Source organism: Liolophura sinensis, chromosome 11 (assembly GCF_032854445.1).
Source record: "Liolophura sinensis isolate JHLJ2023 chromosome 11, CUHK_Ljap_v2, whole genome shotgun sequence".
Lineage (NCBI taxonomy): Eukaryota > Metazoa > Mollusca > Polyplacophora > Chitonida > Chitonidae > Liolophura > Liolophura sinensis.
Genome location: NC_088305.1, coordinates 17,163,055 through 17,190,822, shown reverse-complemented (window position 1 = coordinate 17,190,822; position 27,768 = coordinate 17,163,055). Strand labels below are relative to the sequence as shown.

Genomic DNA, 27,768 nt, shown 5'->3' with positions numbered 1-27,768 from the left:
GTATGTGTGAAAATAAAGGGAAAATAGGTAAGAGAGCCGCTGAACCTTATCTTGTCTTTTTAAGGCATCTGCACAGGAACTTCAAATGTTAACTTACATGAGCCTTTGATCGTCATATCTGTTGTTAATGCGAATAACAGCTGTTATTTGAAATAAAATAAATGGTAAACAATGGAATTGGGTGCTACGAAGTACACATTTGAAAGGGTAAATACATATAGGTGGACTTTGGTTACATGGAGTTATGTATGACACTTACAAACAACTTTTAGTACAAAGTTAAACCCAAAGCTCTCACTCACTACAAACAACCTCTTTTCAGAAAGCATATCACTCAACCGTGTCCTTATTTTGACAACTTACCTGACAGTTCTTACCAGCTGAACTGTTTATTGGAGACAAGACCCTCTGTAAAGAGACTGCATGTTTGTGTTCAACATTGCCTGGGGCAGATTAAGAAGGTCTCTTGTGCGTTATTTTGCCACGATATGACTGAAATATTGCTAATTTGGCGTTCAGCCATAATCATTCATTCTTTTGTGTGTGTCTTACTCGATTCTTTTATATTTTATTATTTTGCAAATCTAAATTTCTGCCATTTAAGCATTTACATGAACAGTGAGAGCAAAACGCTGACTGAGGTAAATTTGACAGGATGTTACATTTGACAGGTTATGTGTGACAACTTGCTAACTATCACCTGGGCGTTGCCTCTCTGGTTTATTTTACCCTCTTTGCCATAGTCTTTTGTACTATTATTTTCTTTTCTGTTGCAGGAGAGATGGTTAAATAGTCCTTGATATGTGAATAGAGTGTGGCTGCCATTTTCTTCCAAAATGCTGAGTTACTGCACAAAGCCTGCCTGTTTACTCAGCCACAGAGCCTCGTGTGTTCGGCCTGGGTTACTGCTGCTGACTAAACAAGGTCAACCAGTGCCTCACACCTCAGATATGCACACTACTACCAGCCATGGGATCAGTGTTAAAATACAGGACCCTCTGGCAGATTGTTATGCGATGCTAAATCTGCGGGAGGGATGTAACTCTGCTCAGCTGAGAGATGCTTACATTCGCATGGCCAAGAGTTTATCACCCAGATAGTGGAGCGGAGACAGCAGATCCAGTCAGATTTTCAAAACTTCACGAGCTTACGGGACAATAAAGGTATGATATGCTTGGTTATTTGTAACATGGATTTTGATTTTCAACAACGGTTTATAAAAAGGTATGGTGGGAAAGTTCACTGAAATTTGTAACAACTACCACTTTAATTTCGTTGGATATAAACTGAACTGGACAATCAACTTTAATTTAAGAGCGTGTTGAAAAAGCTGGCTGAGTTCATTGACAGTCAGCAATTAACAATGGAAAATCACAGTGAAGCCATTGAAATGTACGGATTCGGCGGTTAGACAGCTCCTAACGGACCAGCAGCAGCAACAACAACCACCACCACTAACCCATCGGCCCTTTTCAGGGCCAACCAAATCTTCCCGGAAGAGGTTTTTCAATCTAAGCACTTGTCTTCAAATTTCAAATGCATTCACTGTTACCCTCTACGCAAGCATGCAGTGTCAGTTTTAGTTTCCAAACGTGAGTAGATAAGCTTGTTTAGCGTGCACCGTGCCTGTACATGTACGTGATTCCTCCTGCAACAGACCCCACGCAACAGCTATTCCCATTTACAGTGATTATTTATTTATTTACCTAGTTACTTTTATTTATTTACTTTTATTTTTTTTTATTCTCATCATTCCCCTTCATTTCATGAACATCCACACATGCCGTACGTGTGTAAATACACTTAAGTAAAATAGCCCATGGGTGGATCTGGCCAGCCCCAGCACACAGTAACAGTGATTATTTATTTACTTATTTACTTATTTACTTTTATTTATTTACTTTTTTTTTTTTATTCTCATCATTCCCCTTCATTCATGAACATCCACACATGCCGTACGTGTGTAAATACACTTAAGTAAAATAGCCCATGGGTGGATCTGGCCAGCCCCAGCACACAGTAACAGTGATTATTTATTTACTTATTTACTTATTTACTTTTATTTATTTACTTTTTTTTTTTTATTCTCATCATTCCCCTTCATTCATGAACATCCACACAATGCCGTACGTGTGTAAATACACTTAAGTAAAATCGCCCATGGGTGGATCTGGCCAGCCCCAGCGCACACGCACTGTACCCAACAAAATTCGGATCGTGCACTGACATAAATGTACTGCCAGTGAAATAAATCCCTCTGCGGATGGTGCATTGCATCACCACATGCATTTTCACAGGCAGCTTTCTAGCGCCTGTCCCATTTATGTCCACCGCAGCCGTGTGGAACTGTAAGCGAAGACCATAATTTTATTTATTTATTTATTTGATCGGTGTTTTACGCCGTACTCAAGAATGTTTCACATAATTACAGGTATGCAGGTGGACACATGCACACACAAATTATGTACACCTACATGTATAAGTGCAGGCCAATGTACAGTCTGCGCATGTAAAACCACATATATACACAGAATTTACTCACGAGCCGTTTTAGTTGTGCCTGCAGTGGCGTGCATGTGTACATTAGCCTTTATGCAGTGGACATCATACATCGTATGTGCGGGGGGTGGGTGGGGGGGGAGTGGTAAAGGGGGAAAGGGGCCATTTTCACTTTTCTCCTCCCTGCAACAGCCAAATACATACTTGTGGAGTAATTTTGCACCACACTCAGTCCGCTCGCTCACTCTCTCTGCTGGAGCTTACACACATGGAGAAGGAGGGAGAGAGTCCGCTAGAGCAGGACGTCTTGTGCTGCTCTCTGCCAGGTCCGCGCTCTGCTTTTCCCTCCAACTTTACAAGCCGGGCTGGCCATATAAAAGGCCGCCCGCCTGAGCGGCCCGTCATTCAACAGCGCTATCTCTGACCGAGCAGCACCTGTACGTCCACCAGTCATGGCACCTAAGACACCAACCGGCTCCAAGGGAGCAAAGAAGGCTATCAAGAAGTCTGCCCCCAAGTCCGGGGACAAGAAGAAGCGAAGGAGGAGGAAGGAAAGCTACGGCATCTACATTTACAAAGTCATGAAACAGGTTCACCCTGACACCGGCATCTCGTCCAAGGCCATGTCCACCATGAACAGCTTTGTCAACGACATCTTCGAGCGAATTGCCGCCGAGGCCTCTCGCCTGGCTCACTACAACAAGCGCTCCACCATCACCAGTCGGGAAATCCAGACCGCCGTCCGTCTTCTCCTGCCCGGTGAGCTGGCCAAGCACGCCGTTAGCGAGGGTACCAAGGCTGTGACCAAGTACACCAGCAGCAAGTAAACTCCCTTGTCGTCCCGAAAACTTCTACTTCCAACGGCCCTTTTCAGGGCCAACCAATTCCTCCCGGAAGAGTACTTTCTATATCTGAGCACTGGTTTATATGGCTTCTATATATTCTCTCTATGCTTACCGTACTGGGTATGTAATTGGGTTTTCCCACTTCCGCCCGGTCGTGTTTGTCCGTTTGACACTCAAATGCAAACCGCAGCTTGGTGAACCGACCGCGTTTAGTTTATGAGCAAATGTATATGTAAATATGTAACCAGTTCCCAAGCCCCCATGCAACACCTGCACATGCGCACCCCCATTATTACACCGAGTCAAACCATAAGCCCCGACTGCGCACTTTTAACATGTGTTAATAAAGACGTGTTTATGTGAGATGTGTTTATGTGAGATGTTCACTCACACATGTGGGCAAATACTAAAGACATATAGTACAGTTTCCTAGCGTCTACTCCCACACATAACACAAGTATAAGCGAACGGCAGCCACTATATAGTTCGCCCTTACGGCGTTGATGCCTTCACCAGGTCCCCACCTTTCCAACCTTCTCCTACAAACAGACTTGAGTTATAATGACACACTTGCACAAGTGTAATGAGTATTACCTAATTTATTTGTCATACATGCATACGCGGTGCAGCCCATGCAGCTGAATTAATTCTATATCCTTGCAGCCCGACACCTCTCTATTTAGCTGAAAGCAAAACAAGCCAATCTTCGCATACCTGTGCCATATATGTAACAGCCGTTAACACACTGCGACAATTTGTTCCGTGTATATGCACAAACAGACAACGATGTGCTGTGTAAAAAGTTTATTGTATATAATGCGCAAAAATGCGCGATGTACGTTGTAATAAGTTTACTGCATGCAACATATGTATACGCACACACACACACACACACACACACACACACACACACACACACACACACATGCAGCAGTCTCTCGACAGGCACGGCATGCAGTTGGATAAAACGGTAGTTTTTTTTTTTTTTTTTTCTGCACCGACCAGGCTTTGTTCAGCCAGTTTTGCGCCAAAAAGCGCGGACCTTTCAGAGAGCAATGGCCGTCACCATGCACAGCTCAGCGATTGGTCGCCCACCAAAACAGGTCTAAAAATAGCAGAATCCTTCCCCGCAGTATAAAAGCGCTGACTACACGCTAAGGTTCGTCATTGCAGAGATCTGTCTCCGTACGCACTAAATCTACACAACAAGCATCATGTCTGGACGTGGTAAAGACGGAAAAGTCAAGGGAAAGAGCAAGACTCGCTCATCCCGCACTGGACTCCAGTTCCCGGTTGGACGCATCCACCGTCTGTTAAGGAAAGGCAACTACGCCGAGCGAGTTGGAGCCGAAGCTCCAGTCTACTTGGCTGCCGTGCTCGAATACCTGGCTGCTGAAGTTCTCGAGTTGGCAGGAAACGCCGCCCGTGACAACAAGAAGTCAAGAATCATTCCCCGACATCTCCAGCTGGCTGTTCGCAACGACGAGGAATTGAACAGACTCCTGTCCGGCGTCACCATCGCTCAGGGAGGTGTCTTGCCCAACATCCAGGCTGTCCTCCTGCCCAAGAAGACCCAGAAGGCCGGCAAATAAGCGTCACCACCTCAAAACTTGACAATCCAACGGCCCTTTTCAGGGCCAACCATTTTTTCCCGAGAGAGCACTTTCCATCTAAGCACTTGCCGACCAGTTCCTCTAACGTGTACATGTACACGTGTATACTGTGTCCTACCAACTGGCACGCACATACTGTGTATTATTGTGTTTGAGCACAGGCCCATCAATAACACATGCACGCAAGGTTGATGATGCCTGCGTGCCTGCATGCAGGTTCTCTACATGTACATAAACATTATTCATCGTTACCTTTGTCTTTCAAGTAATGCACGTCATATCTATTTATGTACGTAGGCCTATATCTCTTCTTTACATACCGCACAATGCAGTGGTAAACTCTGCACGCTTAAAGTAATGCAATGGAATTAAAGTACATATAGCATACAGGCCTAGACTCGGATGTCTCGGTAACCCTGCGTCCAACATGTTGAGAAGGTGCAGTAAACTCATTGACAATTACCAGTATAAGAACATGTTGAGAAAGTGCAGTGAACTCATTGACAATTACCAGTTTAACAGCCTGTTGCAAAGCGGCAGTGAACGCGTTGACATTTACCAGTTTAACAACATGTTGGGAAGGTGCAGTGAACTCATTGACAATTACCATTATAACACCGTGTTGGGAAGGTGCAGTGAACTCATTGACAGTTACCAGTTTAACAGCATGTTGGAAAGGTGCAGTGAACTCATTGACAGTTACCAGTTTAACAGCCTGTTGCAAAGCGGCAGTGAACGCGTTGACATTTACCAGTTTAACAACATGTTGGGAAGGTGCAGTGAACTCATTGACCTTTACCAGATTAACAACATGTTGGGAAGGTGCAGTGAACTCATTGACAGTTACCAGTATAACAACATGTTGGGAAGGTGCAGTGAACTCATTGACAATTACCAGTTTAACAACATGTTTGTAAGGTGCAGTGAAGTCATTGACAATTACCAGTATAACAACATGTTGGGAAGGTGCAGTGAACTCATTGACCTTTACCAGATTAACAACATGTTGGGAAGGTGCAGTGAACTCATTGACAGTTACCAGTATAACAACATGTTGGGAAGGTGCAGTGAACTCATTGACAGTTACCAGTATAACAACATGTTGGGAAGGTGCAGTGAACTCATTGACAATTACCAGTTTAACAACATGTTTGTAAGGTGCAGTGAAGTCATTGACAATTACCAGTATAACAACATGTTGGGAAGGTGCAGTGAACTCATTGACATTTACGAGTTTACCAACATGTTCGTAAGGTGCAGTGAGCTCATTGACAGTTACCAGTATAACAACATGTTGGGAAGGTGCAGTGAATGCGTTGACATTTACCAGTATAACAACATGTTGAGAAAGTGCAGTGAACTCATTGACAATTACCAGTTTAACAGCCTGTTGGAAAGCGGCAGTGAACTCATTGACATTTACCAGTTTAACAACATGTTGGGAAGGTGCAGTGAACTCATTGACAATTACCAGTATAACACCGTGTTGGGAAGGTGCAGTGAACTCATTGACAGTTACCAGTTTAACAGCATGTTGGAAAGGTGCAGTGAATGCATTGACCTTTACCAATTTAACAACATGTTCGTAAGGTGCAGTGAACTCATTGACAATTACCAGTATAACAACATGTTGGGAAGGTGCAGTGAACTCATTGACAATTACCAGTTTAACAACATGTTCGTAAGGTGCAGTGAACTCATTGACAATTACCAGTATAACAACATGTTGGGAAGGTGCAGTGAACTCATTGACATTTACCAGTTTACCAACATGTTCGTAAGGTGCAGTGAACTCATTGACAATTACCAGTATGACAGCATGTAGGAAAGGGGCAGTGAATGCGTTGACATTTACCAGTTTAACAACATGTTTGTAAGGTGCAGTGAACTCATTGACAATTACCAGTATAACAGCCTGTTGGAAAAGTGCAGCGAATGTGTTGACATTTACCAGTTTAACAACATGTTGGGAAGGTGCAGTGAACTCATTGACAATTACCAGTATAACAACATGTTGGGAAGGTGCAGTCAACTCATTGACAATTATCAGTTTAACAGCCTGTTGGAAAGGTGCAGTGAATGCGTTGACATTTATCAGTTTAACGACATGTTGGGAAGGTGAAATGAACTCATTGATATTTACCAGTATAACAGCCTGTTGGAAAGGTGCAGTGAACCCGTTGACATTTACCAGTTTAACAACATGTTGGGAGGATGCAATGAACTCATTGTCAATTACCAGTAACATGTGAAGAAAGTGCATAGAACTCTTTGACAATCAGCAATTTTACAAGCTGGAAAAACAAACTTTATGTTGTGAGAACTGATTTTTGTAGATTTGTGTCTGGAGTAGATGCCCATAAAAATACCAACAAATGTTTAATACCCTCTACCTCCTGAAAATAAATGTACTGAAAGAAAGAAACAAATGTGACCGTGTGTATCATCAGAATTTTCTGTGAGCTGGATTATGACAGCTACCATTTGAAGCTTCCATTTTATATTGAGTGGCAGTTCCAGTTTACTGCTCTTTGAAAGGCAATTCCATTTTCTCTGCCCAGCTTATTCTGCAGTAGGGCGGAACCAAATTGCCTCCCTTAAGCTTACTCTACTGTGTAAATGGTGTTTTTTTAGACAACGTGGTTAGGTGGGACCTCTGAAAATCACTAATGGTGAGTTCCAATGTTAAAGTGGCATAGGCCAGTTGGAGACCTATATTCAAGACATGTTAATTTTCTAAAGTGGTTTGAAAGAATAAACCTTCAATATGTGCAAGCCATTAGGAGGAAATATCACCCCCCCCCCCCACCACCACCATTGAAATGCTTGTAAATGTACACCTTATATACAGCTTACACAAACTAAAGCATACATAGATGTATTCAGCTTGAGCTGAAAAGGATCACAGTGGGTTGTGTGGTGTTTCTCTACACTCCGTTTCATACAAAATGGTAGCATTTGTCGTGACAAAGTTATATACATAAGGCATAATTCAATAGGCTAGATCGCACTCCTATTTACTTTCAAGCCTTGACAACTAAGTTTGCGATATGTCGTGTCTGCTACAGTATAGCAAGGGAGGTAATTCAGAGGAGACCTTTTGTCCTGTCCACTACAATACATCTATTTGCACCTCAGCATATGCAATATGTACTGTTATATCAGGGAGAGAAACAAACTGTACATGTGTATTGTAAAATTTCACTAACCAGTAGCACTAGTGTTCTTTGACCTCGATATAAACTGCTTGTTCAATTAGGTAATAATAAATGTGTACATGGGTATATGGATCTGCAAAACCAAAAGGTTTGGAATTATATGTATGCATCATTTCTTTTTTCTCTTTTGTTGTCAGGAGAGGCTTGCTGAAATGGGAGAGGGAACGGACGGGGAAGTAGAGGAACCTCAGGTCGTGTTTGACATTTGCAACACCGCTCCGCAGCACAGGCAGTACCTCAACTTTGAGGTCAGTTCAGAAGGTCATTGGCCCTCAAACAGTTTACATGTACATGTTTCAAAGTCTAACATTTATTGCAGACCACCTGTCTTTCACCAGTATGGTGTGCATGTCTGTGCATTCGTTACCAGTATAAGGTGTACTGGAGGTATACGTGAGGTACACCTGAGGTGTACCATTAGGGTGTAGCATATTTGAACTGAGGTGTGTCTGAGGTATACTTGGGGTGTATGTGAGGTGTACTGAAGGTGTATTACTAAATAATAATCAAAAACTCAATCAAAAGTTTCTAGGTACACCGTTTAAGTGTCAATTTTTTTCGGAGTTTGTAAGGTATATTATCTCATATTCAAAAACCACTCAAATACTCTCAACATTTATAAGGTGAACCTGAGGTACATCTTCTAAGTCTTGACTTTTTTTCAAGGCTCCTGTGCAACCTTTAGGCATATGGCCAGGGTTTACTTGAGGCATAGGAGCCTCTGTGGCTCACTCAGTTACTGTGCCAGCGCAGCATAATGACCCAGGGGCCTCTCACCAGCGGGCTCTGCATGTTTTCCTCCCACCGTTATGCTGGCTGCCGTCATATAAGTGAAATATTCTTAAGTACGGCATAAAACACCAATGAAATAAATAAATAAATAAATAAATACATGAGGCACACACCTCATATACACCTCATCTGTACCTCATACTGAGGTGTACACCTCATGTCTGTAAGGGCCACACGCAGGAGAGTTTGTCAGTATCTTGCCCAGTTCTTTGGTTTACCCTGGGCACTCTGGTTTCATCCAACAATGAATCCGACTGCCATTGTGTAAGTGAAAATTCTTGAGTGTACGAAATCAAACACATGTAAAAGTGACCACCAAAGGGACGTTTTGTTGAGTTTGGATGTAAGCGGCAATGTGCCATGCATTCCTCACATAGCCTGCACAGTTGCCATGTAATTCCTTGTATCCACAGTTTAAATCTGTTTGCAATGTTGCAGGTACGTGTCATTTTCGTATAGTTTACCTCATGTACATTTATAGGCATGAATATACATGTATTCCTGATGTGACTTTGAGTAACAGGCTTTTTTTTAATTGGACTCTGATAGATTTGCTTTGCAAGAATCCAACAGAATTATGTACTACAAAGCTGATGAAGCAAGTTTAGGGGTTTATGCAAATAAAGAGTAAGCTGTACTACAAAGCTGATGAAGCAAGTTTAGGGGTTAATGCTGATAAAGAGTAAGCTGTACTACAAAGCTGATGAATCAGGTTTAGGGGTTAATGCTAATAAAGAGTAAGCTGTACTACAAAGCTGATGAATCAGGTTTAGGGGTTAATGCTAATAAAGAGTAAGCTGTACTACAAAGCTGATGAAGCAAGTTTAGGGGTAAATGCAAATAAAAAGTAAGCTGTACTACAAAGCTGATGAAGCAAGTTTAGTCAGTGATGTCACAGCTGCAAGCTACTTGATTTCCAGTCTGACCACTGGGGCCATAAGAAAGCTGTAATTTAAAGTTGTTTTTATGCCCAAAGGTAAAAGCTGAGGGGTGGTTTTTGTATTATTATATGTTAGGACACAAATGTCCATAAAGAAAATGTGTCTCTAACTTTCATGTACCCATTAATTCGGGAATCATACCTAAGTGAAATACTCTTTTAATAGCACTTCTCAAAACAGCAATCAAATAAATATGTTAATTTAGTAACCTGAGGGTCATGATCTGATGTTTTATCTTCACCAGGGTATAGGGTTTGGCACACCCACACAAAGAATGAAGCAGTATCAACAGCACCGTGTTGGCAAGGCGACAGAGAGCATCAGCGACTTGCGTGTTCAGAAGATTGCTGTGCAGTACGAGGACGCCTTGGTGGTGAAGGATAAACAGGCTATGAAAACCCACAAAACACAGTCAGTCCTCACATTACCTCATTCTAAGCTCATCTCAGATCGCAAATTGTCTTAATGTACTATATTTCTCTTGAAGCTAACTGTGTAAAAAGTCACTTTCGGAAGCACATAAAGGCTTTAAAATGGACAAGCATTTGAGCCTGTCAGATGGATGAATCAATAAAAACCGGGTGAAATGTGACACTTGAAGAATGCTTAACTTTGCGTGAAATAGTAATACAGTAGATTTTTTACTTGAGCCAGTCTTTAATCGCTAGGATTAAAGGTGCAGGTTCAAATATGGCCTGGGAATTTGTTGATTTTGGTGACAATACAAGAGTCAGTATATTGTGCCACCTGTGTGAAAGTTCATTACAAACATCCCAAAGGTCAGTGGTTTTACAGGTAACATTTTAGGTTACTCCCCTTCTCAATGATTTGCATCCCTTAACTGCAGGTATCTGTCACTCAATTGAATTTAATGCACCAGCTGGTGAAAGGAGTAATGTGGCAGATTTTTGGCTGTTACCAGATTTGTAGGGACTGCAAAGTGGAGATATTGATGTGACAAAGTTTTGGCTGTTATGGAAATTTCATGGACAACCTGGTATACATGAGGCAGATGTTTTGCTGTTTCAGCAGTTTCATGGATAGCATAATGGAGATATTGATGTGATAGGTATTTGGTTGTTTCAGGAATTTCACGGATCACATTGTGAAGATATTGATGGGATAGGTATTTGGCTGTTTCAGGAATTTCACAGATCACATTGCGGAGATATTGATGTGATAATTATTTGGCTGTTTCAGGAATTTCACGGATCACACTGTGGAGATATTGATGTGATAGGTATTTGACTGTTGCAGGAATTTCATGGACCGCCTGGTTGAAGATTTGATCAAAGAGTCGATAGAGAAAGGTGATTTTCAGGACCTGCCAGGGACTGGAAAGCCACTGGTGGATCATGCAGACAGGAATCCCATTGTGGATTATACCACTCACAACCTCAACAAGATCCTCATCAATGATGGCTTCGCTCCTGAGTGGATCACCCTGGAGAGAGAAATCCGGTGAGAGGCTCCGCTGTCACTGCCAAAATACACCCCTGGTGAAAGCACATATAGTACTCAAGAATATTTTACTTATACAACGGCGGCCAGCATTATGGTGAGTGGAAACCGGGCAGAGCTTGGGGGGGGAACCCACGACCATCCGTAGGTTGCCTGAAGACCTTCCCACGTACGGTCAAAGAGGAAGCCAACATGAGCTGGTCTTGAACTCACAGCGACTGCATTGGTGAGAGACTGCTGCGTCATCACACTGCGCTAGCGCGCTAACCAACTGAGGCACGGAGACCCCTGAAAAATGGAAGATACATGTACACATATACATGCCATATTGATACATATATTTTGTGGTTGATCCCTCATCTGGATTATTTCACATGCACATTGCAACAGCATTCAGCCAATCAAAATCACATTGTTTATGAAATTTGCTGAAGATATGAATGGGTCAGGCTAGTTTTCAAATGTTCAGGAGGTTCCAGGAATTGAACTTTTATGAAAATTAAACAATGTTCGAGTGAATTATTGCACAGATAACCAAGCACACGTAATCTGTACACATGATCTTGAAGATTTGTCTCCTTTTGAAAATAAGAACCAAGTTATTTGGTAACGACGTATAAAAATTGATAGTAACCACTTCACTGGTTACCATTTTGTTGCTTGCATGCTAGACTAGTTACTTTCAACTGTTTGTCATAGAGGTGCACCTCCGATTCAGGGGACTTGGTGTGATGACGCTATGATGTCGTAGTGGCATCCCTTTGTGAAGTTACACAGTCACTTTAGAGCATGGTGAGGTCAAACACTACATTTTAACATGGGCAGGTATATGCACTAATGAAAATTATCTACACAGCATGACTTTAATTACCTGACTTACTTGCAAATTAGGGGCTGAGGTGTCGCGCCAGCATAGTGCAATGACCCAGTAGCCTCTCACCGATGAGGTTACTGTCCCGCTCCTGCTGGCTTCCTCTCCAGCCGTACATGGGAAGGTCTGTCAACAGCCTGCAGATGGTCGTGGGTTCCTCTGGGCTCTACCCTGTTTCATTTCACCAAAATGCTGGCTGCTGTCATATAAGTGAAATATTAAGTGAGTACGGCATAAAGCACCAATCAAATAAATAAATACTTGCAAATCCTCTGAAGTAAATAATTCATGAATAAAATTCATGGGTTATGGATCATAGTAATTGTTGTACATATCCCCCCGTGTTAACATTCATTTTGCCCCATTCTGCTGTAAAGACGGCGAAGTAACGGCCACAAAGGGACGTCACCACAAGGTTGTAACGCCTTGAATAAAAGGCTTTGTACTTTGTACAAGTACATGATGGCTTCACCTTTCTAGTCCACTGTATTTTTTAACAGGCAAGAGATACGACATTGTCGAGAAACTTTGGCAAAAGAAAGGAATTACTTAGGATCGCCTCCCTTGTCTGGCCAGAACCACAATCGCTGGGTGCACCATTCCAAGAACTTCCGACGGACCATCGATGATATCAATGCAAAAATACACAAGTACAACATGGTTGTGCCTTACCTGCAGAAGCAAATGGTTGAATATAACAAGGAAAAGGAAGTACAAACCATTTTTGAAAACTGGGAAAAGTTTCTCCCAAGGTAAAAGAAGAGGATAGGCCAAGATCAACCATTTACAGCTATCCTTCAGTCAAGCATGAGAAGATAAACTCGGTAGATGTTTGGAAGAATATAAAGGCAATGTTCTCAACATAATATTAGATATTAGATGACAATACGCATGTTTCAAGATATGACGTCACGACGACAGAGTGACGTCCCTTTATGATACAACGTCTTCACTTTACGGCACGGTAGGGCCAATCTGGTAATTTTAACATGGACTGGTATGTAGAATATAGAGAAGTAATTGAAAGGGTTACACTGATCTTCTGAATTGTGTTCAGGGGTGAATTAGCGTTCCCCAATATTGCACAAAAAATGATGTTCTGTCAATACTTTGATCTAAACACGATCACTGCCATGTGAAAAGATAGGCAAGTAGCCCTATTGCTCCGTAAAGTGGCAAAGTCTTTTTGCACGGAGACGTCATTCTGTTGTCGTAATGGCGTAACTCGAAAACTGCGTATTGAGTCCTGCATATCTCTGCTTTGGCAGACCATCATTTTAGGCTATTCAGGGAATGACTTACTAGTAATTGTGCTGGATCGAAGAAAGGTTTGACAACAAAGTTCAGTTCTAGTGGTCTATGTCTTAGTTGTGACTATACTTTTTAAGTTATTGAACTACATTGATATATTTTGTCACCTGCAGGCATTGGGAACTGCTAGCTGTGTAGCATTGTTAAAGGTTAAAACTTGATTGATTTGTTGATGGTTGAAAAAATGTTTATAGAAATGATAGGATATTGAATGGTATTTGAATGTGCTACAAATATTGTTGGAACATCTGTACAAGTACATCATCACAACAAAGGTTTTTTTTTCACCTCATCATACTGCAGTACTTTGTTTGTGACCCTACAGTTTACTTACTAAATGATGAGTATTCCTGATGATAACCATTGGGTATATGGTACTACTGTTCTGCAAACAAGTGCTTAAGAAGTGTCTTCAGTCGTAGTGTTGATATGTTGCTAAACAAAAAGTGTGGAATTAAGCCTTCATTTTTGTTTTTGATCAGGTGTGTGATTATAACATTCCTTGCAGAAGACTAGGAATGTAATTTGCACACCTAAAGTCCTTCTTGCCCAGACTGCTGTAATAAAGAGTGTGAAGGTTTGGGGTGCGGTAGTACACCTGAAGATCAAAGGATATTTATTGTGAGATTTGGGAATGTCTTCTCATAGACACATGAAAACAGGTGATCAGTGAGAAGGAAACGCTTCCTATCTCTTGATTACGTCCCCTTAGCTATGAATTCCAGTGTATTTATGCTTGTTATTCAGTAGGGTGGATTGTCTCCCTTTGTTATGACTGCGATATTATTAAAGATTGTTGCACTAACTTTATTCTTCACTTTTTATAAGGTGTTGTCCGTGAACATCAGCAGGGTAGGTCACTCACTGAGAAAGGTGTAACTACGACAGAGAACAACAAGCATACATACATACATTCGTGTGCAAAAGAGGGTAGTGTACACAAATGATATATGGTAGTAGGTGGACAAAGTAGTGAGCATGTCGACGCGGCGCAATGGCCCAGGAGCCTCTCATCAATGTGGTCGCTGTGAGTTCAAGTCCCGCTCCTGCTAGTTTTCTCTTGTATATAGGAAGGTATGTTAACAACCTGCGGATGGTCATGGGTTTCCTGCAGGCTTTGCCAGTTTTCCTCCAACCATAATGCTGTCTGCTGTCGTATAAGTGAAATATTCTTGAGTACAGTGTGAAACACCAATCCAATAAATATATGATGGCTTTAGGTTTGTTGGTGACAATGTAATATCGCTCTTGGTATAAAGTTGGTTGTATCTTATATGGGATCAATATGGGTGGAGAAATAAAAATAACCAAAAGTTAAGTTATAGTTAAGTTTAAGTTATATGTAGCTGAATTTCATGCAAGCCTACCTAAAGCAGCAACTGAGCTAGCTGAACTTTGCTGAATCATTGGTCAGATTAAACAACGTACATGTTAGGACAAGTGTTAATTGCCATAGTAAAAGTTACATGTGCATGTGTTTGTTTTGTTAGATGAACAAGGGATTTTAATACCGAAATTTAAATTTGGTAGCACGGCTACCAAAGAGCTCACCTGTAATCCAAAATCAGTTCACTACATACAGTACTTTATGAAGATATTCCTAAGATTTTGTTTAACATTGCTTTCCGTGCTATTTCATGCTGACACGCGTGAGACGACATTAAGCTAAAATCTCCTAAAATAACAGACATCTAACTAGAAAGACTCGACACAATCGACGGTTTTCTCTGCTCAGACATAAAACGGTAATCAAATAATACACATCCACAGGTGTACAGTATGTAAATCCTTACCACCCAGTACAATTAAGGAACCAAACCCAGTAAGACTGGCTAAGCAGTCCATGGGGGCCACACCCAGTAACATTGGTGAAGCAGTCCAGGGGAACAAACCCAGTAACACTGACTAAGCAGCCAAGGGGCCAAACCCAGTAACACTGGTAAAGTAGTCCAAGGGAACAAACCCAGTAACATTGGCTAAGCAGTCCAGGGGGCCAAACCCAGGAACACTGACTAAGCCGTCCAGGGGGCCAAACTCAGTAACACTGACTAAGCAGTAGAGGGAACCAATCTCAGCAACACTGGTAAAGCAGTCCAGCAGGCCATACCCAGTAACACTGACTAAGCAGTCCAGGGGGCCACACCCAGAAACACTGACTAAGCAGTCCAGGGGGCCACACCCAGTAACACTGACTAAGCAGTCCAGGGGGCCAAACCCAGTAACACTGACTAAGCAGTCCAGGGGGCCAAACCCAGTAACACTGACTAAGCAGTAGAGGGAACCAATCTCAGCAACACTGGTAAAGCAGTCCAGCAGGCCATACCCAGTAACACTGGCTAAGCAGTCCAGCGGGCCACACCCAGTAACACTGGCTAAGCAGTCCAGGGGCCAAATCCCGTAACACTGGCTAAGCAGTCCATGGGACCAATCTCGGTAACACTGACTAAGCAGTCCAGGGGCCAAACCCAGTAACACTGACTAAGCAGTAGAGGGAACCAATCTCAGCAACACTGGTAAAGCAGTCCAGCAGGCCATACCCAGTAACACTGGCTAAGCAGTCCAGCGGGCCACACCCAGTAACACTGGCTAAGCAGTCCAGGGGGCCAAACCCAGTAATACTGGCTAAGCAGTACAGGGGACCAATCCCAGTAACACTGGCTAAGCAGTACAGGGGACCAATCCCAGTAACATTAGCACAGCAGTCCAGGGGACCAATCCCACTAACACCAGTAAAACAGCAATTTCCCAACCCAGTAACATCAGCATGACAGACCAGGGGATCCCACCCATCAACACTTGGAAAGAAATCTAGGGGTCCCCACTTAGTAACCACCAACTGAGCAGTCCAGGGGTCCCGCACCTGGTAACGACAGCATAGCATTCCAGACTTTGAAGGCATTATCAGGTCGGAAGTAATGAAGGAGAGCAGTCAATTTGTCACTGTTCGATCGACATTTACCTACCATCGGGGAGACACGCCCCGTAACTCTCTATTGTGACGCCTGACCCCGCAAGGGGCACGCCCTAAATTATCATTGTTCTCCCCGTGTTCGTGCGTGTCAACCCCACAAACAACGGCGGCACGACTGTTGGAGGGGAAGACTAGGTAAGCGCGAAATTATTACAATGCGAAATCATGCATTAGAACGGGATTTGCATGTTGCTAGATATACCGCACTCAAGTATCTGTCCTATAAGTTTGAAGTTGGGAAGTGGAAAATTGGATGACATGAGCTGCACCCCTCCACGTACGTACAATGCAGTCTCATGCATTTCACCAAGCTGCATACCTCTATGCAAGCTTACACGGGTCTCTGGGTCGTCACTCAGGGCAGGGATTGACAGGGGTATATGTCGTGTGTACAATATGTGCTTGAATACTTGTATCAACTGGACCCGTCCTAACTAGATCGATTCGGCTGAGATTGTAATGTAACGTTAGTGGTGTCTCGGATAGTCTTCGCGGTACTAGCCCTTTTATTAACGACAAAGAATACGTTTTAGAGATTCTAGCCTATCCCAGTGTCTAATACACAAGATATAACACACCGGAAAAACAGTAATCTGTGTGAATTATAACGCCGTGCTTCTACTGACAACAGCTGAGAACACATTGTTCATCTTGTGTTAAACTGTAACCTACATTTTAATCCATGAGTAAATTAGGTCGATGCGCAAGGTATACGAGCCGTCTTAGTCACGGAACAAAGTGACACGTGTGTGTTGCAACCACTGCATGTCAAAGTAAATTTTTGTCTGTCCACACGAAAAGACAATTTGTCATGACGTTTTGCTCTTACTGAGAAAGGTGTAATAAATGCAAAGAAAGACTTTTTTCTCTTTGATTTGTCATGATTAGGGAGAACAAACTTTTCTATCCGAGAGCTCAGAAAAGATAAGTTTTTATTACTGTGTTTGTTACTGCTACTATATTTATACCTCTCCTCAGTGATCAATGTGCAGCCCACAAATTAGAGCGTTGTCAAACACACTGGGTTTTCATTGGTTGATTATCACGGAGCCAGGGATAATATCGCGGACCTGGCTTAGTTTGCCAGCTCAGAAAAGATAAGTTTTTAATTGTCTTTGTTACTGCTAATATATTTATACCTCTCCTCAATGATCAATGTGCAGCCCACAAATCAGAGCGTTATCAAACACACACTGTTTTCATTGGTTGATTATCACGGGGCCAGGGATAATATCGCGGACCTGGCTTAGTTTGCCAGCTTAGAAAAGATAATTTTTTATTACTGTCTTAATTTGTTACTGGAAATATATTTATACCTCTCCTCAATGATCAATGTGCAGCCCACAAATTAGAGCGTTGTCAAACACACTGGGTTTTCATTGGTTGATTATCACGGAGCCAGGGATAATATCGCGGACCTGGCTTAGTTTGCCAGCTTAGAAAAGATAATTTTTTATTACTGTCTTAATTTGTTACTGGAAATATATTTATACCTCTCCTCAATGATCAATGTGCAGCCCACAAATTAGAGCGTTGTCAAACACACTGGGTTTTCATTGGCTGATTATCACGGGGCCAGGGATAATATCGCGGACCTGGCTTAGTTTGCCAGCTCAGAAAAGATAATTTTTATTACTGTCTTAATTTGTTACTGGAAATATATTTATACCTCTCCTCAATGATCAATGTGCAGCCCACAAATTAAAGCGTTGTCAAACACACTGGGTTTTCATTGGTTGATTATCACGGAGCCAGGGATAATATCGCGGACCTGGCTTAGTTTGCCAGCTTAGAAAAGATAAGTTTTTATTATTGTCTTTGCTACTGCTAATATAGGCCTATTTATACCTCTCCTCAGTGATCAGTGTGCAGCCCACAGATTAGAGCGTTGTCAAACACACTGTTTTCATTGGTTGATTATCACGGGGCCAGGGATAATATCGCGAACCTGGCTTAGTTTGCCTGCCATCAAGCAGTTCTAGAGTGGAAGCTCTGTATTGCTGTACAAAGGACTTTTTGCTCCCTGAACAGAAACAGTGGTAAGTAAAAATGTCCTTTTTTCTATGAAATTTTTCTCGCCAATTGCCCCAAGTAAAAAATTTGTTTTTTTTCGTTTATGAGGATTTCTCCTTTGCTTGTCCCTTCCACTGTTTCGTAGTTGCATACATTCTGGATGTGTACACTCCACCCTTATTTTTTTTTCAGGAACAAGTCGATCAGTAACAACTCCAAGGGAGGTAACCGAGGTGCACAATCATCACTGACAACAAGGAAACCTCATGTCTGTCAGTGATTCCGACGTGGTACGCCATTCGGGTGGCTGTCACTGTGGTGGCGTGCAGTTTGAGGTTTGGGCTCCAGCAATCCTGAAGGTCATCAAGTGCAAGTAAGCTTCGCACATGCCACAAAAACACAGGCGATGGTCAATGACATAAATGTATTATATATTTTTATGTGCATACCGAGTATGATATAGGTATAATACACGAAACAGAGCTATTAATATCACGAGTATTGAAAAGTTTTGAGCACGTGTTTTATAGCATTCAAATGTTTACGTATTCTGTAAGAGTGCTCTGCCATTCGGGCTGTTGGAGTTTAATTTATCCAAGAAATCGGATACGAACTTTTAATATTGGGTATAAAGCCGGGCTCACATCCGGAAGGACGTCCTGTATATTGTAAAATTGCCTTCCAACGAGCAAGCCGACGGAATGAAATACGTGCCAATCCTTAAGTCAGGTAAATTGCATTCTCCGACGACTTCTGCACAATTTTTATCTCATTCCGTTGCGTATACGAGTGATAGTTCCATGACATCTCGCCTTTATGTCCTACTCTGAAATATCTACATTCGTCACGCAGCGAGTCACTCAAAACATACCTTATTCCAGGTTTGACTGAGGCTTTCTGAAGAATTATTAAATCACCCGGTCTGAGGATGACAGTGGTATCTGCGTATCAGTAACTATGCGCTCTAAGGAGTATGCATCCGGATTTTCTGGCTGTGTTCAAACATAAAAAAGTAGTGAATTATAATCAGTTTAAAAACCAAGATGTACTTTTATAAGACATCGCTTTGAGAAATATTTCATTTCAGTTGCACAATATGTACAATGAAGCAAAATCACCACTTCATCGTACCGGAATCCAGATTTCGACTTATTGAGGTAAGATGCGGGCCATGACGCTATCATTTATGGCAACCGGATTACGTCTTCCTGAACCTGTGTACATTTTAGCTTGGTTGTAAACGTAGAACATCGTTTCATGTTCTTTTGTGGCAGCAAATTTCTGTAAACCAATCAAATATATGCAACACCATGATGTAAAGCTATACCTTGAAAGAGTGTACATAACTTGGCGCGTGATAAATCAATATTGTTAACAGGAAGCTGTATTTGTACGATATTTTTTCTTGATCCACTCTGTTTGTCTGTAAAATATTTTCTACACCACTTTTCTCTGTCATAAAAATACAGTAAAATATTGTATATGTATATCGACAGACATTTTATTAATTATTAATAATTATTATTATTGGTACTGTGATATACCATTAGGTATTCCGTGGGTTGTTCATCATCCTTTCTTTGTTAAGATTGGTATGCGGTGCTCCCAAAAAACTTACCTGTAAAATTTGACAGAATGTCTGTTGTGTAAGTTATTCTTGAATGTATTTCGGCAGCTAATTCTGTTAGATATAGCTCTAGTATTCTAATAAATCGACAAAAATATTTTGTAAGTCTAACACGATATTATGTTAAATATTACGCATAATATTTATATTATAATAACAGAATGCATTCTGGTATCACCCAGGTAACAGACTTTCTATTAAAATTAACCAATTATTTTCTTCCAGTGTATTACAGGTGAAATAACATTGTGTAAGCTTGTAGATACGGCTCATTTCTAAATATTTTTTACTTATAGGGTGCTGAAAACTTGACAACCTACACATTTAATACCCATAAGGCCAAACATATGTTTTGTAAAACGTGTGGAATACAGAGTTTTTATAGACCCCGGAGTAACCCTGACGGCTACGGTGAGAACTAGTCATAACGCTTTTGATAGACAGAAAGTCGCGCCATGATGTAATATGTATCGTGATATACATATATATATATATATATATATATATATATATATATATATATATATATATATATATATATATATAGTATATATATATGTATATCACGATATATATATATATATATATATATATATATATATATATATATATATATATATATATAGCACACGGCCTAGTTTCAGTTAAAAGTCTCCCACCAGTACATTACCATTCATCAATAACATTAGCACCACAATCTCTAAAATCCATGTCCGAACAAAATTCGAACCTAGCGTCAGAGCAAATCCCGGACTAGCAATATAGACTGGACGATATTTGAAGTTAGTAACCTACGATTGTATTGTTTTATTCTTTTATGCAGGTGTCATGCCCCATTGTCTAGTTCCAGGGACCGTAGACAAAATAGAGTATGAAAGCTTTGATGGCAGAGAATGGGAGTCGTCCATGGCGAAACACCCGTCCATTAGCGAGCGTTCAAAACTGCCTGAATAATTACGCCTGAAATAATTATACATTGTTATCTCCCCCTGCTTTGTTTCATTTCATCCTTAGTTAGGCTTCAAATTGACCCAAAAGAGAATGTTGAGACGAACACTTTGTTTAAATAAATAAAGCTGCTTTAACCAATCCAGTTACATATTCAGGTATTGAATTTGTATCGGGCAACTTTGTGTTAGGGAATATTTCTAAATATTAAAGCTTTATCTATATGTTTTATCCGCCTGTCTCGGATTTGGTAATTTACTACATGCCTTCTGAATGCGATAGAGCATGCGCATGCATGGGTATAAGCTGTAAGCGACAATAAGAGAAAGAAAGAACTCATACAATACCATAATTTATAACACACAGAGTTTATTTTCGTGTTGTGCGTAAACGAACATTTCTGTAGATGATATTTTCAACTTTCATGGTTTACATGTACTTCAAGAAAGCCCTATAACGTACATTACCTAATTACTTGACGCCTTGCAGGAGGAATGTGTTCAATTACTATTTTATGTATATACCGTTACAATGTAATGAGACTATACTATAATGAGAATATAATGAACCGCTTAGCAAACTTTTAGGTCACGTTAAATTTTTTTAAAAACTTAGAATCATTTTAACACTGTAAATAATACAGGAGCAGGTCAGATGTTTGCTGATAATTTGAGCTATTGTCGGTAAATAGAGAAGCTTTGATTTGATAAGCGAATATGGGCTCTTTTGCCGAAGACTTCGGTATAGCCCCTTAACACAACCTTCAAATATTGTTACTTGACAAGTGAAGACCTCTTGGGCAGAGAAAGAGTATGGCAATGTGTATTCTCTTTGCTACAAAAGTTTTGAGTATGGCGTTGACGGTGATGGAATGGACGGTGTCTGTATGAGTTGTTTACATTTCTGATTTTCTTTTGCAAACATGGGAGTTATCGTCTACACCCGATTGACCTGTCAGTTGGCGACACATCCCGCTCTGATATGCATTAGTGACGTGACACAGGAAAATTATCACGCCCGTCCCCCCCACTGACAACGATAAACACGTACCACATGTATTGCATGTTAGTGATGTTTGCCAACAAACCCACAATCCAAGTCAACCCCAGTACAACGGACATTTTTATGTAGAGCGAAGTGTTCGACTTGTTCTTTTTCTTCTCCATTTCTGACATTTTTCGGATGAAAAAGATAACACGACCGAAGAAATAGGCATTGGAGACGATGATAGTGGAAATTGGGAGAGCAAAGGCTAAGCCGAGGTCTACGGGTCGGGACAGGAAACAAGAATTCTCACCATAACCAATGTGTTTGCTTTCAGATATTATTACCCAAGCAAGAACATAAAATCCTACTATTGCTACCGGGATACCAAATCCATACAAACAATACGTTATCAGCGTGCGAGATCGGTTTTGGTTGATATGCTGTAGGGTTTGCTAAAAACGGCATGCATGTGATAAGCAGCTAAGTTTTTCCAAAAGAAAACCACAAGCCAGGTATAACGCAGAGCTATGCCCATTAGGCGACATGACAAGAGGTCGCCTTTTGCGTATGTACTCGCCAAAAACAACAACTGTGCCGTAAACAAGGAAATCACCAAAACTATGGTGATTTTTCCGGGTAAGGTTTGATCGGATCTAGTGCGAAGACAAATCAATAGTGTAAAGACTAACCTCGTCACAGAGAGTATGAGACAGACGAGTGTAAGCCAGTTGTCCAACCCTTCTTCTGATTTCTTCTTTGCCGTGTTGTATTCGTCGTCCATGGATTTATCATAGAAGCTTGAAAAATTCACGCATATGTAAACAGAGCCACTGAATATTTGATACTGAGATTAAGCAAATGTCTGATTCGTCCATACCAGGTCTAAGCCCCCATTGCTGTCATCAATGGCGTATTCTTCGGGTGCGAGCCGAATTTGATTACATCGCGATAGTTCATTAACACATATGTAAAGACTTGCATCCCACTTATATTCGTCAGGGAGAGGGACATCTAAGCCCATTGGTGTTAAAAAACAGGGTCAAATGACTTGCAAGAGATGTTAGTATTTACGTTGACTGTTTTAAGTGGATATTCCTCAGCCATCCAAGTAATGCCGTCATACGACCAATGCTGTCTGGAGAGGTTGAGAAGACGGCTGTGTGCTCCAGCCGGGGAAGCGTCATGGCCAACTACAACACGAAATTCCACCTGCAATATCACTCCCAGTCGGCGCGCCTCCTATGCATTGGCCTTAGATAGCGCAGAAGTTCCCAGTTTATCATCTCAAAGGAACGCCCGTATCTTAGATGAATTACAGGTGAAGTCAAGATGTAAGGGTTATTTTCAGGGACGAGTTCATAGTTGATTTTGTAGCCGATTCCTCGAGCACTCTTGAACGCATCCACACATGCGTGTGTGCTCATGACCTCGCCCTTGGCACAGATCACATCCACGCATGTTTTCTGTAACAATAAAGAGAGGCTGTTAGCAAACATGATTTATTACATGGACAATATGCTGGACAGAAATTGTTTTTTATATTGATGTAAATAGGGCTGTGGGAGTACTGGTTATCAGAAGAAGTTTAATAGCACTTATCCATAGAAAATACATTTCTAAATGCGGTCTTCTATTTCCAGGTTTTGCGGTTTTGTCTATAACGATGTCAACAAAACTTGTAAGGGATTCGAGCTTTGATGGGATAAAACTACCAACTGTGATTTGTTTATTGGAAGATAATACGGATGTATCAATTGAAGTTTTGGATGTATGCCTACTACTGCTGCATTCAACTGTTTACCAAGCTCGCCGGTTTCCGCCACTCTTAAAACATACCGCCGTGGTATCTATAACTCATTGGTGTTTTACATCGTACTCAAGAAAATATATCATTCAGACAACGACGGCCAGCATTTGGCGGACGCAGGCTGGCGGCATGTTGGCGGCAGACCCTCTTGGCTTTTTAAACGTGCACAGTTTTTGAGTATGACAATAAACAAAATGAAATAAATAAACAAATAAGCACATTCATTCATTGAACTCACCAGATATGGATGATAAAGCTGTTTGGTGGGACACTCCCTCAAGTCTGACGTCTCGGGAAGGATCGCCTCCTGTTCATCTCCACGCAAATCTAGTAGCACCGAAAATGGAGGGGGCAAGACAGGGTTGTCTTCATGATCGGGCGCAAAGAAAAAGCCATTCCTGAACATGTCCAGCACTCCGGTATAGTTAGTCATTATTATCGGCATATGGACATTGACTGATTTCCAGCCCCGGTGGTTTGCACTTGTGACTCTTGCTTCCAAGAGGAGGGTTTGAAGTTATATAACATCTCTCGTCTTGCAGAACTAAGTTGACCAGATCTGTCGAATATGTAATGTTCGTGAGATCCATGACAAAAGAACAGCGAACCTCTGCTTACCACAATTCCACAGCGCTCTCTTCCCCGTGGCATCGTACGCAATCAGCATTCACGTAACTTCTGTCTGTGATAAAACTGTAAACTGGAAAACTGTGCGGGAAATTCGAAATATCCAGAGAATCGTTACGTGTTCCACACCTTTGTTTGATGACTGCATTCTGATATGTCCATGGACATTTGTCTATCACAGAATACCATTCAACCAAAGCAAGCTTCTTTCTAGAGATTTTAGGACTACCCGTTCTGCAAGACATGTAGCCGTGTTTACTATCTGCTAAATTTGCGACTTCTACCATTTTGTCTACACAACAGTCCCTGTGGCGATCACAGTCCTTGTACGAACATTCGATGCACGTGAACGGTGGGCATGTATGTGAGTGATTCAAGGCGCGTTCATCACCACAATACCCCTCTACAGGACACAAAAGCGAATCCCAAAAGAGTAACATTTGGGAAAATGTCAAGTTGTCTGGATTTGATACATTGACTGATGATGGAATTCTGGGATTTCAGTGAACGACCATTTCCCTATACGCTGTCTCTCGTTGTACTTTCTGTTCGTGTTTCTCAAAGATGATTCCAAATCAGTTGCTTGGGTGACTTGCGAAGGGTAGCGTTTATAGAGGTCATGCGGCCCTAGAATGATGACAGTAAGTAGGGTCAAACATAAATACACAAGCATCTTGTTCAGTGTGCGAGTAGACATCGTTGTTTTGTTCCAGTTTGGCTATAACCTACGTTTGCTTCTCTGTTAAGGACGAAAATTACGTTGCTGAGTATATGATGTTGCCGCTATTTTTCTGTCGGGTTTCGATATCTCCCAGAACGTTGTCTCTAAGACCACCATTTCAAAAACAACATTTTCTTTCGACGTGTTAAATAACCTAAATTATATTGTTCACGCCCACTCAAGATGGAAAACAGTCGCTCTGCGGTACAAAAAAAATGTCTTTGAGACTGTAGCTGACGTAGCCGATACAAACTGTGATGTTTTGACTTCTGTGAGTACCTCCCCGAATGTAATGTTTACGTCGAACTCTCAGCATGGTATGACACAATTCCACCATTCCAGAAGTAGCGTCCAGTGCTGTGATCGACCTTCAGAATGAAGGTGAGAGTATCGTTGTTGAATTTTGTGTTTTGTCACGTTTCAATGGCATAGTCAACGATAATGGCATTAACAAATCCATGATTCATGAGAATACCATTCACCTATTCACCTTCATGATTATTTCTGTGTAGTTTTGAGGTGAACAGCGAGACGGATTAGATGCAGAGATAAAGATAAACGATGTCCCGAATACCATAATTTGATGGAACGTTTAATGGAAGGCGTAAATTAACAGTAAAAAAAATGGAATTTGTAGTCCTCAAACATCCGAACGTTACGTTAGTTAGTCCCATCATGGATTTAACAGGCTATAACACTACCCGATGGACTGAATGTTATATTAGTGTATGCAAATTTCATAATTAAAGCACAAAATAACAAATTCGAGTCTGCTAAAGTCTGCCCAACATTTGGATTTAGCCCATATCATCAACCGTTTTATCATCTTTTGACCCAAAGACGGCAGTTATTAACAAGTTTGTACGCGCGAAGAATTGTTTAGACAGGTACAAAAAAACTTACTTGTAGCATCAGGCAGATTACCATGAAAAAAATAATACTGCAACCCCTGCTATCAAAGCACAAGGAATGAAAAGTACAGAATAAAATTGTCAATGAGTAAGTTATTGAAATAAACCTCACAAGGTCGATGCGAAATAAATGTATTAACTTCATTCAAATTAATTCGTCTTGCGGAAGACCTGAAATAATTACTTTATTCTAGAATGTTTTGGGGGCAATTTATATGTAGGCCTACATCTACTTGTATACCAGCTAGTCTACAAAGGAAAGAATCTCTGTAAATGTTGGCCTATGTAGACATGTATGCACATCTTGGACTATGTCTGTCCTTCACCCCCTTTCACTCGATCAAATTTACGCTTTCCGGGTGTATTACTGTTGACCTAAAATAGGGAAGAGTTGAATATTTGATAAAAAAAAAAGTGTTTTGCAGTACCGCGTACTTGGAAAGTCGGACGTAACGTGCTCCCTCTCTTTCAAAGTCAGGAGTACTGTACTCCCTCTGACAAAAAATGATCTGTAGCACTGATTATAGATACGCTAATTCTCATCCTACCTCGTTCTGCTCTGCATGGTCTTGATATAATTCATTTCTAAATAATACTTTCCTCCCTTACATATATTAGTGGTCACATGTCGTTTCTGCAGTACTCAAGAATATTTCACTTATACAACGGTGGTCAGCATTATGGTGGAGGGAAACCGGGTCCGGGAAATACACGGCCATCCGCAGGTTGCTGTCAGATGTTCAGAGGTACAACCAGAGAGTAAACCAATGAGCTGGACTTGAACTCAGAGTGATGGCGCAAGTGCTGTCAGTGCTCCTGTGTCATTATTCTGTGCTTGCACGCTATAACCACCAAGTGACCTAGGCCCTGAATAAATAATGATCGTAAATAGTCAGGTTGGTTACATTTGTCGTTCACCTTATAGAACAGAGGTAAGGTTGATACAGTCTCAAATGAAATAAATATGGAATGGGCGAGTCTCTTTTGTAATGATAACCTGGACATGTAATTTAAGACAAGGCCACTGCCGCAATATAGTGTCATTGAGCATAGAGCAGGGGAGAAGGGACTCGGTCAGAATGAATTAAAGCTTTTATGGCTTAATCCCGAGGCTGATCGATGAAAGCGATGAAACAAGTAATTGCTGCTCACCTTACTATCTAACATCGTCACCTTGGCAATTTGTGAACAATTATGCTATGTCAAGTAGCACACAAAATCAAAAGCAAGCTGCGAACCGTTGAGAAATATCGCTTGGGTTTCACGCGTAATTCGCATAGTTATAACACCTACTGATAAATAAACTTAGGACAATATCCTCTTTGTTAGAAAAACATGTAGCTCGTCAGAGGAGTATTGTTAGAATGGTATTCAAAGATGTACCTCTGTATACCGTCAACAAGGTCAGGTTGTCGCTTATAAATTTATTTATTTATATAATTATTGTATTATACCATACTCAGTTATGCTTTTAATCTAAATGTTCTTTAAAGTGCTTAAAATGTAACAACTTGCACATCCTCTAGCACCATGGGATAAGCCGAATAAGATGAAAAATGCAGCGATGATAAATGGCATTAGATCATGAAGTTCCTCGATGATGAA

At 41.2% G+C, this 27,768-nt stretch overlaps 4 protein-coding genes across 4 annotated transcripts; all 4 read left to right on the top strand.

Moving 5' to 3' along the window:
* The first annotated feature begins 758 nt into the window (after window positions 1–758).
* LOC135477440 (dnaJ homolog subfamily C member 28-like) lies at window positions 759–14,419 on the top strand. Its single transcript, XM_064757541.1, is given in 7 exon segments — window positions 759–1,085; window positions 1,087–1,125; window positions 1,128–1,163; window positions 8,313–8,423; window positions 10,153–10,319; window positions 11,166–11,369; window positions 12,741–14,419. Coding segments are annotated over 7 exon segments (1,062 nt in total). The 5' UTR covers window positions 759–836; the 3' UTR covers window positions 12,997–14,419.
* Window positions 2,952–3,326, top strand: LOC135477439 (histone H2B, gonadal-like). The gene has a single exon (XM_064757540.1). It carries the CDS (start codon window positions 2,952–2,954, stop codon window positions 3,324–3,326), a length of 375 nt encoding a protein of 124 aa, XP_064613610.1.
* On the top strand, window positions 4,559–4,936 carry LOC135477438 (histone H2A-like). The gene has a single exon (XM_064757539.1). The coding sequence runs from the start codon at window positions 4,559–4,561 to the stop codon at window positions 4,934–4,936; it is 378 nt and encodes a 125-aa protein (XP_064613609.1).
* Window positions 14,420–16,619: 2,200 nt separating the features above from the next.
* Window positions 16,620–21,192, top strand: LOC135478033 (centromere protein V-like). The gene is made up of 6 exons (XM_064758293.1): window positions 16,620–16,657; window positions 18,381–18,561; window positions 18,728–18,908; window positions 19,623–19,692; window positions 20,459–20,573; window positions 20,986–21,192. Exons 3-6 carry the CDS (start codon window positions 18,802–18,804, stop codon window positions 21,114–21,116), a joined length of 423 nt encoding a protein of 140 aa, XP_064614363.1. The 5' UTR covers window positions 16,620–16,657; window positions 18,381–18,561; window positions 18,728–18,801; the 3' UTR covers window positions 21,117–21,192.
* Window positions 21,193–27,768: the final 6,576 nt, after the last annotated feature.